The sequence below is a fragment of the Entamoeba dispar genome, genomic scaffold, assembly GCF_000209125.1.
Source record: "Entamoeba dispar SAW760 scf_1105229458685 genomic scaffold, whole genome shotgun sequence".
NCBI lineage: Eukaryota > Evosea > Mastigamoebida > Endamoebidae > Entamoeba > Entamoeba dispar.
The window spans coordinates 7,626-21,236 of record NW_001853316.1 but is presented as its reverse complement, the minus strand read 5'-3'; the positions used below and the strand labels follow the sequence as shown (position 1 = coordinate 21,236).

At 25.9% G+C, this 13,611-nt stretch overlaps 8 protein-coding genes across 8 annotated transcripts in view, besides 16 other annotated features; 7 read left to right on the top strand and 1 right to left on the bottom strand.

Moving 5' to 3' along the window:
• Nucleotides 1-70: 70 nt before the first annotated feature.
• Nucleotides 71-93: a sequence feature (AT_rich).
• Nucleotides 94-272: 179 nt separating this feature from the next.
• EDI_072490 (serine/threonine protein kinase HT1, putative) lies at nucleotides 273-1,675 on the top strand (the record flags this gene model as incomplete). The annotated part of the gene is made up of 2 exons (XM_001734842.1): nucleotides 273-350; nucleotides 419-1,675. 2 exons carry the CDS (start codon nucleotides 273-275, stop codon nucleotides 1,673-1,675), a joined length of 1,335 nt encoding a protein of 444 aa, XP_001734894.1.
• Nucleotides 762-791: a sequence feature (AT_rich).
• Nucleotides 1,676-1,843: 168 nt separating the features above from the next.
• Nucleotides 1,844-2,568, top strand: EDI_072480 (M-phase inducer phosphatase, putative; the record flags this gene model as incomplete). Its single annotated transcript, XM_001734841.1, has 3 exons — nucleotides 1,844-2,311; nucleotides 2,355-2,509; nucleotides 2,535-2,568. The coding sequence occupies 3 exons, from the start codon at nucleotides 1,844-1,846 to the stop codon at nucleotides 2,566-2,568; spliced, it is 657 nt and encodes a 218-aa protein (XP_001734893.1).
• Nucleotides 2,517-2,551: a microsatellite.
• An 18-nt stretch (nucleotides 2,569-2,586) lies between the features above and the next one.
• Nucleotides 2,587-2,687: a microsatellite.
• On the top strand, nucleotides 2,679-3,611 carry EDI_072470 (sodium/sulfate transporter, putative; the record flags this gene model as incomplete). The annotated part of the gene is made up of 1 exon (XM_001734840.1): nucleotides 2,679-3,611. The coding sequence occupies one exon, from the start codon at nucleotides 2,679-2,681 to the stop codon at nucleotides 3,609-3,611; it is 933 nt and encodes a 310-aa protein (XP_001734892.1).
• Nucleotides 3,612-3,709: 98 nt separating this feature from the next.
• Nucleotides 3,710-4,765, top strand: EDI_072460 (sodium/sulfate transporter, putative; the record flags this gene model as incomplete). Its single annotated transcript, XM_001734839.1, has 1 exon — nucleotides 3,710-4,765. The coding sequence occupies one exon, from the start codon at nucleotides 3,710-3,712 to the stop codon at nucleotides 4,763-4,765; it is 1,056 nt and encodes a 351-aa protein (XP_001734891.1).
• Nucleotides 4,766-4,839: 74 nt separating this feature from the next.
• On the bottom strand, nucleotides 4,840-7,953 carry EDI_072450 (uncharacterized protein; the record flags this gene model as incomplete). Its single annotated transcript, XM_001734838.1, has 3 exons — nucleotides 4,840-7,500; nucleotides 7,577-7,800; nucleotides 7,848-7,953. 3 exons carry the CDS (start codon nucleotides 7,951-7,953, stop codon nucleotides 4,840-4,842), a joined length of 2,991 nt encoding a protein of 996 aa, XP_001734890.1.
• Nucleotides 5,011-5,200: a microsatellite.
• Nucleotides 5,127-5,199: a microsatellite.
• Nucleotides 7,198-7,220: a sequence feature (AT_rich).
• Nucleotides 7,813-7,836: a sequence feature (AT_rich).
• A 28-nt stretch (nucleotides 7,954-7,981) lies between the features above and the next one.
• Nucleotides 7,982-8,167: a sequence feature (AT_rich).
• A 43-nt stretch (nucleotides 8,168-8,210) lies between these two features.
• EDI_072440 (60S ribosomal protein L14, putative) lies at nucleotides 8,211-8,618 on the top strand (the record flags this gene model as incomplete). The annotated part of the gene is made up of 1 exon (XM_001734837.1): nucleotides 8,211-8,618. One exon carries the CDS (start codon nucleotides 8,211-8,213, stop codon nucleotides 8,616-8,618), a length of 408 nt encoding a protein of 135 aa, XP_001734889.1.
• Nucleotides 8,619-8,630: 12 nt separating this feature from the next.
• Nucleotides 8,631-8,687: a sequence feature (AT_rich).
• Nucleotides 8,688-9,236: 549 nt separating this feature from the next.
• Nucleotides 9,237-9,426: a sequence feature (AT_rich).
• Nucleotides 9,427-9,517: 91 nt separating this feature from the next.
• Nucleotides 9,518-9,538: a sequence feature (AT_rich).
• An 80-nt stretch (nucleotides 9,539-9,618) lies between these two features.
• Nucleotides 9,619-9,777: a sequence feature (AT_rich).
• Nucleotides 9,778-10,044: a repeat region.
• A 107-nt stretch (nucleotides 10,045-10,151) lies between these two features.
• Nucleotides 10,152-10,461: a repeat region.
• A 382-nt stretch (nucleotides 10,462-10,843) lies between these two features.
• Nucleotides 10,844-10,867: a sequence feature (AT_rich).
• Nucleotides 10,868-10,896: 29 nt separating this feature from the next.
• On the top strand, nucleotides 10,897-13,029 carry EDI_072420 (oligopeptidase A, putative; the record flags this gene model as incomplete). The annotated part of the gene is made up of 1 exon (XM_001734836.1): nucleotides 10,897-13,029. The coding sequence occupies one exon, from the start codon at nucleotides 10,897-10,899 to the stop codon at nucleotides 13,027-13,029; it is 2,133 nt and encodes a 710-aa protein (XP_001734888.1).
• Nucleotides 13,030-13,210: 181 nt separating this feature from the next.
• The window catches only part of EDI_072310 (uncharacterized protein), a gene marked incomplete at both ends in the record, with an annotated part of 1,466 nt that continues 1,065 nt past the window's right edge, over nucleotides 13,211-13,611 (top strand). Inside the window, one exon of the mRNA XM_001734835.1 lies at nucleotides 13,211-13,577. Coding sequence (XP_001734887.1) covers nucleotides 13,211-13,577 — 367 coding nt within the window. The remainder of the gene's footprint in view (nucleotides 13,578-13,611) is intronic.

Below are 13,611 nucleotides of genomic sequence, written 5' to 3'. Positions count from 1 at the left end.
GAAATGACTTCTTTATTTTAAGTTAGTATTAATGTATTATTTAAGCCTTTGTTTGTTTTAGAAGAATAACTAAATAAATATAAAAATAATAAACCTATTTCTTCTTCCTTTTATTTTGACACAGTTAAAAAATATTTACCAATAATTCTTTATTAGAATTCTTATTTAAAAAGAATAAAACCAAATGGTAAAAAATGCTTACCAAATATTTTTTAGTGCTTTTTCTTCGAAAGTTAAAATTAGAACACATCTCAATCCAAAAAAAAAACAACATGTCTCTCTCTAAAGGGTCACGAACTTCCTCTGTTGGTTCATGTGCACAACTAAAATTTCCGTTTGAAATAGAGCCTGTTTGTATTTTCTTTTTTTTAATGATTATATGCAATTCTCAAAGATTGTAAAAAGACTTAAAATATAGCCAATACAAAAATTAACCTTTGGACGAGAATATGCTGTTCAAGGAGTTTCAATGAAACAGAAAATTACTTTTCATAATAAAACAACTGACGCATATAAAATGACAGTTGAATTAAGTACGAGTTCAAAATATACTATGGAAGCTGATGAAGAAAAATTAACCATTGGAAAAAGAAGTAAAAAGTCTGTTACTATTTCCATTTGTTTCAATACTATTGCAACAGTTGGTTTAACAGGAAGTGTTACTTTCCAAGTAAAAAAGAAAGTGTTGATAGGAAGTGAATCTAGTTCACTTGCTTTAAGATTTCAAATGCTTGGAGTTATTCCCATAGTAAATATGAAAGAAATAAATTTAATTAAAAAAATTAATAAATCATCAGCAAACAGTATTATAAAAGAAAAAACTGGTTCGTCTCATATAGCTATTAGAGAAAATACTTGTACTACTGAAACAAATTCAGTTGATTTATCAACACTTACTATGGGTCTTAATGATTCAGTTTCTGTAGGAGATGTTATTGGAAAACATGGAAAATATAAAGAAGATAATGTATTTATTTTTAAATTGGATACTAAAGAGTCTAGATTAACTAAGGAAGACTTTAAAGTTATTTTAAATAATTATATTGATATTCACCATCAAAACATTATTCAAATGGTTGGAATGAACTACGACTCTTCTCTTTTATTATTGGAAAATGATACAATGTTTAATCTAGAACAAATCTTAGAAAAACCTTTACCATCTCTTTTTTTAACTCGTTGTTGTGTTAATTTAGCCACAGCTCTTCAATACTTAGCATCAGAAAATATCCTTCATCGAAATGTTAAACCCTTTAACCTTAGATTAGTTCAACACTCAACTATTTTTTTAGGTGGTCCTTTAGTTAAATTACATGATTTCTCATTAGCAAGGTATGTTCATGAAGGAGAAGAACTAAATGATTATGTTGGTACTATGGAATATATGTCACCTGAAATCATACAACATAAATCATATGGACTAAAAAGTGATACATTCAGTCTTGGAATGTCAATTCTTCATATATTCAGTGGTAAAAAACCATATAGAGGTATGAATAAACAACAAATTGAAAAATTTGTTAAAAACCATCAACGAATTAACCCTTCTGAAAAGGTTCCTATTGCAATAATTTCTATTATTAATAAATGTTGTGTTGAAGATCCTACAAAAAGACCAGATTATAAAATTGTTATTAATTTGTTAAATGATTATGCTCGTACATTACCATTGTAATATGTGCTTCATTGAATTTTTAATAGAGAATTTATGTTCTATTTTTAAATTAGATCCCAAAAAATTTCTTTCGTTTCCTTTTTTTTTGATTTTGTGTATATTTATCCATTTCTTGTTACTTTTTTTTTAAAAAAAAACTGATAATTAAAGACTGAATTTGTTTGTTCGATGCTCCCCAATACAATAAATAAAAAGATAGATACAATGAAAAAAGAAACAGAAAAAATGGTTGAATCTCCAAAAAATCCATGTCTATTTAGTAGAATATTTAGCTTGGACTTTGACAATCCATATAATCTTATAGAACCTTATTTTCTTCACCAATTATTATTTTCAAGGAAGAGTAAGTTATATTTATTTGATTGTAGATATGACTATGAATATGAAGGTGGTCATATCTACTCTGCAGTTCCTTGTCCTTCTAAAAATGAACTGGAGTCATTGTTCTTCATAAAAAGGCAAGAGAATGTAATAATTGTATTTCATTGTGAATATTCTCAGAATAGAGGGCCAAATCAGTGGTTACTTTTTAGGCAGTTAGACCGAGAAAAGAATAAAGATCAATACCCTCTTATATGGTATCCTGATATTTTTGTACTAAATGGAGGATATCGTTACTTCTATCAATTATTTCCTGTTTGTTTTTTAGAACTTAATTGAAAAAGATAGTAATTAATAGGAATGTTGTGGTGGATATATTAGAATGGAAGACCGTCCTTTTGATACATCAGATAAATCAAAACCACCAGTTAAAATTAGTTGTTGTAGAAGGTTAAGAAGTCAACCAATTTGTGAGTGCTCTCCTATTCTTTCAACAAGAAGAGTAAAGACAATGTAATTGAATAATGATTAATAATAGTAGTAATAATAATAATAGAGTGTGTATTTACTGAAAAACTTCTTTTATATTCAAAAAAAAAAGAAAAATAATAACCATCTGAATAAAAAAGGAAAACTAAAAAAGAACTAAAAAAGAAATAAATTTATCAAAAGAACAAGAAAAATGGAAATACTGAAATGTATTAAAGAGATTCCCAAAAAGATATTAAAGTGGGTTATTAGTAATTGGAAATGTATGGTTTTCTTTGTCATATTTACAATATGCCTTTGTTTATTATATTTTTGTGATTGGAAAGTTCATTATGCAAATAGTGTGTCTACAAAAACATTTTTGTTTATGTTTACATTTGATGTAATGCTGACGTTATTATTAGCAGAAGTAATGCATCCAGGAATGATGATTCTCTTAACATCTATTTTACTTGTATTTCTTCAAATCATCACACCTGCAGAAGCATTTGTTGGATTTTCAAATAATAGTACATTAACAGTATTGGTTGCATTAATTATTTCTGAAGCAGTTGATAAAACTGGTGGACTAAAATTTGTAGGAAGATTTCTTTTACCAGATACACCACAAAAATATATTTGGCCTTCTGCAATACGATTATTTCCATTTGTTATGGCTGTATCATTATTTTTAAATAATACTCCAGTTGTTGCTATGTCTATTCCATTAATATTTGCATGGACTAAAACGTCAACACAACCAGCATCTAAATTATTATTGCCAATGTGTTATGCTATTCAATATGCTGGAATGAATAGTATTCTTGGAACTTCAACAAATCTTGTTGCTAAAGGATTAATTTTAAATCAAGTTGATATTGTTAATTCAAAATATAATTTAAATATGCAAGTTACTGTACCAATGTTTGAAATAGGTGTTGTTGCTTTTCCGTTGACAGTTGTTGGATTTCTTTATTGTGTTTTTTGTACCTTTTTAGTTCCAAAGACAGAAATTGAAGAACCACCAAAAAATCATTCAGAATTTATTATTCCAGTTAAGATTGGTCCAAAAAGTAATCATATTAATAAACAATTAAAAGATACTGTTTTATTCTTCCCTTCTCATGGTAAATTATTCAGAAATTAAAACGAGGAACTATCTTTTAAACCAAAAACCAACTGATGTTTCTTCAAGAAAGGTGATATTTTATATTTATCTTGCCCCCATACGAAACTTTTTAAACGATGTTTATGCATATAGTGGAATTATTCCTGAAAGTAGTTTTTGCTAAAGAAATGATGAGTACTAATAGAGAATTAAAAGTTTATGAAGTTTGTTATGGTGGAAATTCAGAGATGTTAAATAAAAAATTTCAAACATTTTATAAGAATCATTTCTTTGGGATATTAGGTGTTTCATATAAAAGTAATGAAGATAATCTTGAAGGAATTAATGAAAATGATGAATTAATGGAAGAGATAGAAGAAAATGAAGAAGAAGATAAAATAAATGAAATGTTTAAGGATGAAATTAATGAACAAAAAATACAACCAACTTTAAGTTATTTAATTTGTACAGACTCAGAATTTGCAACTGAGGAATACTTCCCTTCTCCATTCCAATTAGTTTTACCATTAAATGTTCAATTACCACAACCAATGGTTATTTATAAAACTATTTTAGCACTTTTAGCTATTGCCATTCCAGTTATTACTGATGTATTAAATGCTGCTCCTTTTGTTGTTGCAGCATTTGTTTTTGTATTTATTTTATTAGTGACCAATACTATTACAATTAAAGATCTATTTAAAGCAGTTGATGTCCCATTAATCTGTATTCTTGGTGCTTCATTTGGGTTAGTTGAAGGAATGGTAAAGACTAATGTTGGTGCATTATTAGCTCGTTCACTAACAAGAGCCTTCTTACCTCTTGGTAAATTCGGTATTCTTTCTGCGTTAGTTATTCCAACAATGTTACTCACTCAATCATTAAGTAATGCTGCAGTATTTGCATTAATGTTCCCTGTTGTTTGGGAAACTTATTGGGGAACTGATCCAACTGGACTAGAACGAGGTAGAGTAATTGGATTAAAAAGTTCAATGTATGCAGTAATGATAGCCACATCTAGTGTATTTTTATTACCATTTGGTTCCAATAAAACATTGATGATCATGAAAAAAGGAAATTATAAAATTAAAGATTTTATAATCTTTGGTATTCCTTTAATGATTTTGTCATTTGTTTCAGCTGTTGGTTTATCTTATTTATTCTTTGAAGTAGTTTGGCCTGATAACTATTAATTCATTCGGTTATTCATTTACATAACTTCTTTCATATCAATGTTTTGTTAATAAAAGTATTTAAAAAACTCAATTTAATTACGATATTCTCGTTCTTTATAACCACGATTATTCTTTTTAGAACCATCTCTTCTTCTTCTACTTGAGCTTCTACTTCTAGTTCTGCTTCTACTATATGACCTACCTCTTCTCTCTCTTGAACGATGTCTTCTTTCGCTTCTTGAATAATCCCTGTGTTGATGATGTTTTCTTCTTTCTGATTTATCTTCCTTTATTATTTCTTCTTGTTTATCACTTTGTTTATCTGCCTTGTTTACTTGTCCTGCTTTTTCAACTAATCCTTGACTTAACACTTCAAATGCTTTCTTTTCTTGTTCTTCTCTTTCTTTCTTAATCTTTTCAATACTTCCTTTTAATTCTTCTTTCTTTTTCTCCCAAACCTCTTTCATTAATTCATTCCGTTTCTTATTCATTTCATTAATAATCCCAACTTTGATTTTAATTGTTTTTTCCTTCATAACTTCTGTTTTAGTTTTGAATTCATTTAATAACTCTTTCATTTCTTTTGGTTCTATTTGATATTTTCCAATGTTTTGACTCATATAACTACTCAAATATTTATTTTCCTCTAAAACTTTTCCGTCAGAATCTTGTGACTTCTTTTCATTTTGTCTTTCCTTCTTAGATGATAATACTTTAACCATCCCTTTCAAAACAATATTTTCAGGTAATGAAGAAGAAATTAGACTATATAATTCAATGGCCTTATTAACATTAGATTCTTCGGTTGAACTTAACATTACAATTAATTCTTTAGTGATTAATCCAGTCCATTTATCATATACAACTTGAAACCCTGAATATTCAACAATAGTAGTTGAATTGAACCCTTTCTTTCCCCTTACATTTGAATTATATGTTTCTTGACTATTCCATTCTTTTAACTGTTTTAATAAAATGTTAAGGAATATTCCTACATTGTATGTCTCTTTTGTTGTCATTGTAACACAACTTCCAACCAAATACATAGCAACGATATTTAATAAATACATTAGTGAAACTCCTTCAATGTCATTCTCAAAAATTTGTAATATAAATTTGGCACAATACATAGCATCTTTTATACTTGTTTTAATTCTAGGTATTAAACATTGACTCATAAATTTATTTGGGATATAATAAAATTTTTCTTTTTTGAAATCAGTGAGTTTCAATTGTCTAATCATACATCGAACCCATTCTTTATGTTTTTTTGTTAATGATATAATATTATTTCTTTTTATATCTCTTTCATAATGTCTAGTGATCTCATCAGAAATATCGTTGTATAATTTCTCAGGATAAAAAATATCCTCAAGATCAAGTAACCAAAAAACTGTGTTGAATAAATCACTTTCTCGACTTTTTATTTCAGTAACAATATCTTTTTGTTTTGAAATAAGTTCAGACTTCCTAAACGATAGATTACTTGTAATAGACAAAGATTTCCATTGTTCCCAATCACTACATAATGGAACAATAATTCTAGCCATTTTCCAGAATACAGAATTATCTCGAGTCATAATAAAATAATCAAATTCATATGAAGCATTAACGAAATAACTTTTTAAATCTTCTATAAAAAGAACTGAATCGATAATTTCAAAATATTTTTGAATTGTTAAACAAATTTGGTCATATTCATCTTCATTCCATTGAAACATTTCATGACACCTCAACTTCATTTCACTTAAAAAGAACCCAATCTTAAAAACACATTTTTCTTTCTTAAGTATGTTCCAAAATCCTTTTTTTGAGATAAGATAATCTTCTTGATCATTTAATTTTTGATTAACAAAAAAATGAATTGGTTCAACACTCGATACAAACGAAACAGAATCTTTTTTTGTAATCTCAACAAAATCTCTTAATGATATTGTCAATGATTCAATAACACGAAGAGCCAATAACTTATCTTTTGGAAGTAATTTTAAAATAAAATCAATACAATCCTGGAAATAATAACTATCACAAATGGGAGATAATGAAAATGTAAATTTAATGCAATTTTCATTTAAACTTCCTTCTTTTTCATAAATTGAACGTAACCGATTAACTAAATACATTTTTAATAATACTGGACTCTTTATAAATAATGAAGTTAAATTTGGAATTTCTTTTGGAGAAGATTTAGCAATCTCAAGTGCTTCTTCAATTAAAGTAAAAGGACGACTATTAAGCATTTCAAAAAATTGGTCCTTTTTAGAGTTTGAAATAATTGAAACTAATTTTGATTTTGATTCTATTTTCTTAAGTTCAGGTTTTACTGACTCATTGTAAAATGATATGAATAATTCAATTCTTTGTGCTTTATCAAATTTATAAAATAATTCTTTTTGATTTATTAGAGTATTACATGCCATTGAAGTAGTAGGAGAATTTAATCCAAGGAGTATATTAAATATTATTTTTTTATGGATATTCGGATGAACAGCAAGGAAGTCTTTTCCTTGTTTTTGGGATGTTAAAAACCTTTGAGATTTAATAACAATCTCAGTGATTTTGTTTTCATCTTTAATTTCATTTAATGTATTAATAAATAAAGAAACCATTTTTTGAGATATTGAAATATTTCCATTGATTGATGAAATGACATGAAATATATCAATCTTTTTCATTGCATCACAATCTTTACTTAACATAATAGTTTCTAAAATTTTATCAACATCTTTTGTTTGTTTAACTGTACTTTCAATCTACTATTAAGTAAATAAATTAAATGTGAATATTTTAATATACCTTTATTAAAAGAGAAAAACTATAAAAACAAACTAATGACTGAAATGAAGGAATATCAATAAAATTTGTTTTTACAAAATGAACCAAAACATTTTCACTCTTTTTTATACCATCACTATTAACAATAACTTTATTTAATATTGATTGAAAGAAATGAAAGCGAAGACATAAATTATTAAAATGTTTAAGTGATGTACATTTATTTCCAATTTCAAAAAGTACTTTAAAAATTTCTATTATTCCTTTATTATATGAGTCTATTTGTTAACATTAATTTTTATTTATTTTTAAAAGTAAAACAAACAAGCAGATTCATGTATTTTTAAAAACGCATCTTCTTCTGTACATTGATCGTTTACAAGTTTATTAAGGGTTTCTTTAACAGTATCTTTAAAAGAGATTTCTTCCATTAATAATGGAGTTTCTAGTATTTTTTGGTTTATTTAATCATTTTTTCTTTTTCTTTTAATAATAATATTATTAAATACTCACAATTTATTCTTTTATTTCCAATTTTTTGTTTAACTTCTTTCTATTTTTTTTCATTTTTGTCAAATTAAAAAAAAATAGGTAAATTATAATTTTATAGTAAATTTATTATTATTTATTATTATTAGATAAAATGAATGAACTAAAAAAGAAACCCTAAACTACACTTTAATTGGCAATGGTTTTCTCCAGATTTGTTGAAGTTGGTCGTGTTGTTTTAATGAAGACTGGACCTTTCGCCAGTAAACTTGCCGTTATTGTTGAAATTCTTGACCACAATAGAGTCCTTGTTGATGGTCCACAAGCCATCACTGGAGTTCCAAGACAAGTTGTCAATTTGAACACTATTTCTCTTACCTCATTTGTTGTTAACAATGTTACTAGAGGTATGACTCATAAGAAACTTTGTCTCAGATTCACTCAAGATGCTATTATTAAAAGATTTAATAAAACTGCTACTGGTAAAGCAATTGAAAAGAGAATTCTCAGAGAAAAGATGACTGATTTTGACAAATTCCAAGTCAGTATTATTAACAGAAAGATTAATGCTGCTGCTAAAATTGCTGTCAGTAAGAAGGCTCATTAATTGAATTTGGGGATATATTATTGTATTAAAGAATCATTTTATTTTTTATCTTTAAATTAATTATTTTAACCTTTGTAATATTAATCTAAATAACCTTTATTCAATTTATCTTTATTAATGTTATTTAATAGACAGGTCTAAATGCTGACATTCCTCTTGAATTTCTTTTCTCTATTGGACTTTGTCTAAAATTATTTATTCTTTTCTTTTTTCTTAAAGGCAATTATTCTTATTAAATAAGAAATAATAAATTAACTGATTAACTTAAACTTCTAAAAAAAAATAACAAACGGAATTGTTGGGTTTTCAGTTAGGCGTGGTGTTATAATTTCATTTGGTAATGTTTTATTATGAAACTGGTCAATTATTTCTTGTCGTTTTCTTAGAGCCTCAACTGCTTTATCAATTTTTCCTTCATCAATCAATTTTTCAAATTCTTCTCTAGAAATACTCATAAATTTGAGGTTCTTTAGATAGTTTTAAGTTAATACTAAAAAAAAAAGAATTTCTTAAAATCAAGAGAGAGGATTCAAATGAAAAACAAATGATTCTAAGAAACTTATATTTCATAATTTATTAGTTTTGAGTGGAGAATACCTTTATTCTTATGAATTATCCTATTAAATAAAATTTTTAATTATCTTTTATTTTTTAACAATTATAAAATGACTGTAATATTCAACAATTAATATGAAAATAATAATAAATTTAATTTTACAAAAGGAGGATTATCTTAATCAACCCTTTTATTGATTTTATTTTATTAATAAAAATAAAAGAAATTAATTAATAAATATGAAATAAATTTCTCTGAGCGATAAAAAAGTCTTTTATAAAAAACCAAAAATTTTGATAGTCCTTAAACAAATTACAAAAACAAACACCTACATTACTAAGTCATTTTAAAAAAAATTATAAAAGTTCAAAGATTTTTAATTAGCACATAACACTTAGAAAAGAAGTATTCAGTAAACAGATAATAGTACTATTTACCGTTGTCTTTTTTTGTTTTAAAAATAACAATAAAAACAAAAAATGAAATTTAAATAATTAAATTTTTGTTTTATGTATCATTTATTTTATTATTTATTAATAATTTCATAAATCAAATGGAATAAATATCATTTGTTTATTAATTAATATTCTAAGTATAATATAATTAATTATATTATTTTAAACTTATTAGTATCAAAGTAAGATGGACAAAATTGAGTAAACAAAACTTTAGAGAAACTTTAATACAAACGAATAAAAAGGCACTTCCAAAATGCTCAAAGGAATTGATGGTACTACTAGACGTTATCGACATTATTTAGGAAGTATTAAAAATGAAGTATTTGAAATACAATATAATAAAATATATTCAGAAGCTACTAAAAGAGGATAGGGGGATAATTAATAGAATTGATGAAACAGAAAGAAGAAGTTGCTAACAAAGCAAGGAGTTAATCAATAAAGTTATTTAATTAAAGAAATGTAGATGAGTCAATAAAAATTCTCAAAGAAAAAGATGTAATTCAAAAATTATTCAATAGAAAGAAAGAAGAATAGAAATGAAATGATATATAGTGGTTGTGAGGAAAGAAAAAGATTAAAAGAAATTAAACAAATAGAAGAATAGATGGAAAGAAAAATAGGAAATATATTATTGAATTAATTATTGATAATTAGAATAAGAATAAATCAGTACTTTGAGAAGGAGTAATGAATAAAGAATATATAATTTTTATTAAAGGTTCAAATGGAAATAAATTTAGGGGGATATTAATTCTAAAATTAATAAAGTTAAAGAATGAATAAATAATTTAAATGCATTTTTATTTTCAATAGAATCAAAAGGAAGGTTTGATGATATGTTTAGACTAGGTATTAATAAAAAATAATATGCTTAGGTTGTTTAGTTAATTTCCAGGTCTTTGTTTTCTTTTAGAGGTATTGAGGCATATCTTCTTAAAGAAAAGTATAAAACAATATCAACTATTGGTTGTATAGAGGATTTGAAGAGAGTTGCATTTGTCTTAAGTTTAATAAAAACTATAACTTTACTCTAAACAGGCTTTTATTATTGAAATCTTTTTAAATATTTTTGTTATTTCACTTTTAACCTATGTGCATTACTTAACAGATCAAAAATAAATGAGAATGATTTTCTAGAATATTAATTGGTCTATTCTATTGGAGAAGCATTTCCAAGACTTTCTTCTATTTCTCTTGAATTTTTGTTGAAAATAAAAAAATTAAAAAATTTAGTAAAACTTTAAAACGTTATATAAAACAAATGCTATTGATTATTGAAGTTTTTATTTGTTGTGTTGTGGCACAACTTTGCAACACGAACACATGCACTGAAAGAACTGAAAAAGTAAATAACAAAACAACCAAAATGGAGCATCCATTCTTAGACCAAACAGTTCCTATCAACTTTACCAAATTAAAACCTGAGTATGCTGTTAATGATATTAACGAAGCAATAAGACAATGCCAAGAACAAATTAACCAAATCAAAAATATTAAAATTGAAGAAGCATCATTTGAGAATGTTGTGAGAGCATTTGACAATGCAACAATTATCCTAGATGACAGTATGTTAAAGCTAGAAGTATTAGTATCATGTAGGTCAGACATTGATGAATATAGAAAGGCACATGAAGAAGTTCTCCCTAAAGTAACAGAATTTAGAGCAACTCTTCATAGTGATGAAATTATATTTTCATTAGTTAAGAAAGTATATGAAAACAAAGAGAATTTAGACTATGATCAAAAAAGACTTGTAGAAGAGACATATGAAGACTTTATTGAAGGAGGAGCAAATTTAAATAAAGAAGATAAAACAAAGTTAGTCGAATTAAAGAAAGAAATAACCCAATTAACAAAAGACTTTTCTAACAACCTAGTAGATGCAGTAGATGAATACACAATGAATGTAGAAGATAAGAATAAATTAGAAGGGATTCCAGAAAATATTATTGATATGTATAAAAAAGAAGCAGAGGATAGAAAAAAAGAAGGGTATATTATTACCTTGCAAGTACCATCATATTTTCCAGCTATTAAATATTGTAAGAATGAAGAAATAAGGAAAGAATTATTTATTCAATATAATAAATTGTGTAGTGAAGGTAAATTTGATAATACAAAGTTAATTCAAGAAATTATTGAAAAAAGACAAAAATATGCAGAATTACTTGGATATCATGATTTTAGTGATTTGGTTACTAAAAGAAGAATGGTTAAAAATGGAACAAATGCAATTGAATTTATTAATCAATTACATGATAAAGTTCAAAGCTTCTTTTATAAAGAAGAAGAGGAATTAAAAGAATTTAAAAAAGAAAAATGTGGTAATAATCAATTAGAACCATGGGACGTAAATTATTATATTGAATTAATGAAACAAGAAAAATATAATTTCAATGAAGAAGAATTTAGAGAATATTTTACAGAGGAATCTGTCTTTGGTGGATTATTTGAAATATATAAAAGATTATATGGAGTTTCATTTAAATTAAATAAAGAAATTAAAGGGTGGCATGATGACGTTAAATACTATGAAGTAATAGAAAAAGATGGTAGTATTATTGGTGGAGTTTATTTTGATTTGTATCCAAGAAAAGGAAAACGTTCAGGTGCTTGGGAAGAAATGCTAAGAGTGAGTTATGAAAATACAAATGGTACTTTTATTAAACCATTAGGTATTGTTTGTACTAATATCACACCACCAATTAATGGTATTACAAGATTAAATCATGACGAGGTAGAAACAATATTCCATGAAAGTGGTCATTTAATGCATACTTTATTCACTAAACAACGTTATGCCTCTTTAGCTGGAACAAATGTTGCATGGGATTTCGTAGAATTACCAAGTCAAATAATGGAAAATTGGACATTTGAAAGAGAGGCACTAGATTTATTCTCACAATTTGGAAATGTTAAACCAATACCAAAAGAGTTATTTGATAAAATGTGGAAAGCAAAGAATTATATGTCGGCATATTACACAATGAGACAATTAAGTTTCGGTAAAATTGATTTAGAAATTCACAGAAATTATTTAACAAGTGGGTTATCATTAGATGATTTTATTTATCAAAAAGAAAAAGACTATAAATATCATTTTAATACTAAAACACTTTCTATCATTAGAGTTTTCCAACATCTTTTCTCTCACTTTACTGGATATGCTTGTGGTTATTATTCTTATAAATGGGCTGAAAGTATTGATGCTGATGCTTTTGAATATTTCAAAGAAAATGGGATTTTCAATCAATCAATTGCAAACAAATTTAGAACAAATATTCTTTCAATGGGCAACTCAAAACCTGCTGATGAATTGTATAGAAATTTCAGAGGAAGAAATCCAGATTTTACAGCTTTATTAAGAAGAGCTGGTTTACTTGAAAAGAAATAATTCAAAATTTTTTTTTTCATTTCTTCTATTTTTAATTATTGATTTTACACAGAGGTTCTTTTGAAACGACCTTTTTCTTTTTTCCTTTTAATCCTAAGTTTCTAGAAAGATAGATAAACAAGTTATTGAAGTTGAAACGAACTATTCCTACATAATCAACTAAGTAAGTCACTGCTTTATTATGTTAATCATTCTCTTATTTACATTATTTACTCTAATTATTGCTACTCCTATATCATGTGACTCTTATCAATCTCAAAGTGGTTCTGATTCTAACTCACAAACAGATATTGAATTAATTATGAGCTTTGGATGCTATTTTATTGTAACTCAACAAACTACATTCAAATCTATTAGTGGAGAAGGAACAGTTGTTATCAGTGGAGCTGTAGAAGTTACTGTAAATGACTATAAAGGAGGAATTATTCAATTAAATAATGAAAATGCGAAAGTTAATATCGTTAAAACTACAGATTCACTCACAAGTGATAACTCTAAGAGTCAAAAGAAAATAGTTGGAAAAGGAACTACTGTTATTAAACCACAAAGTAAAGATGTTACCATTAAATTAGATATGGTAAG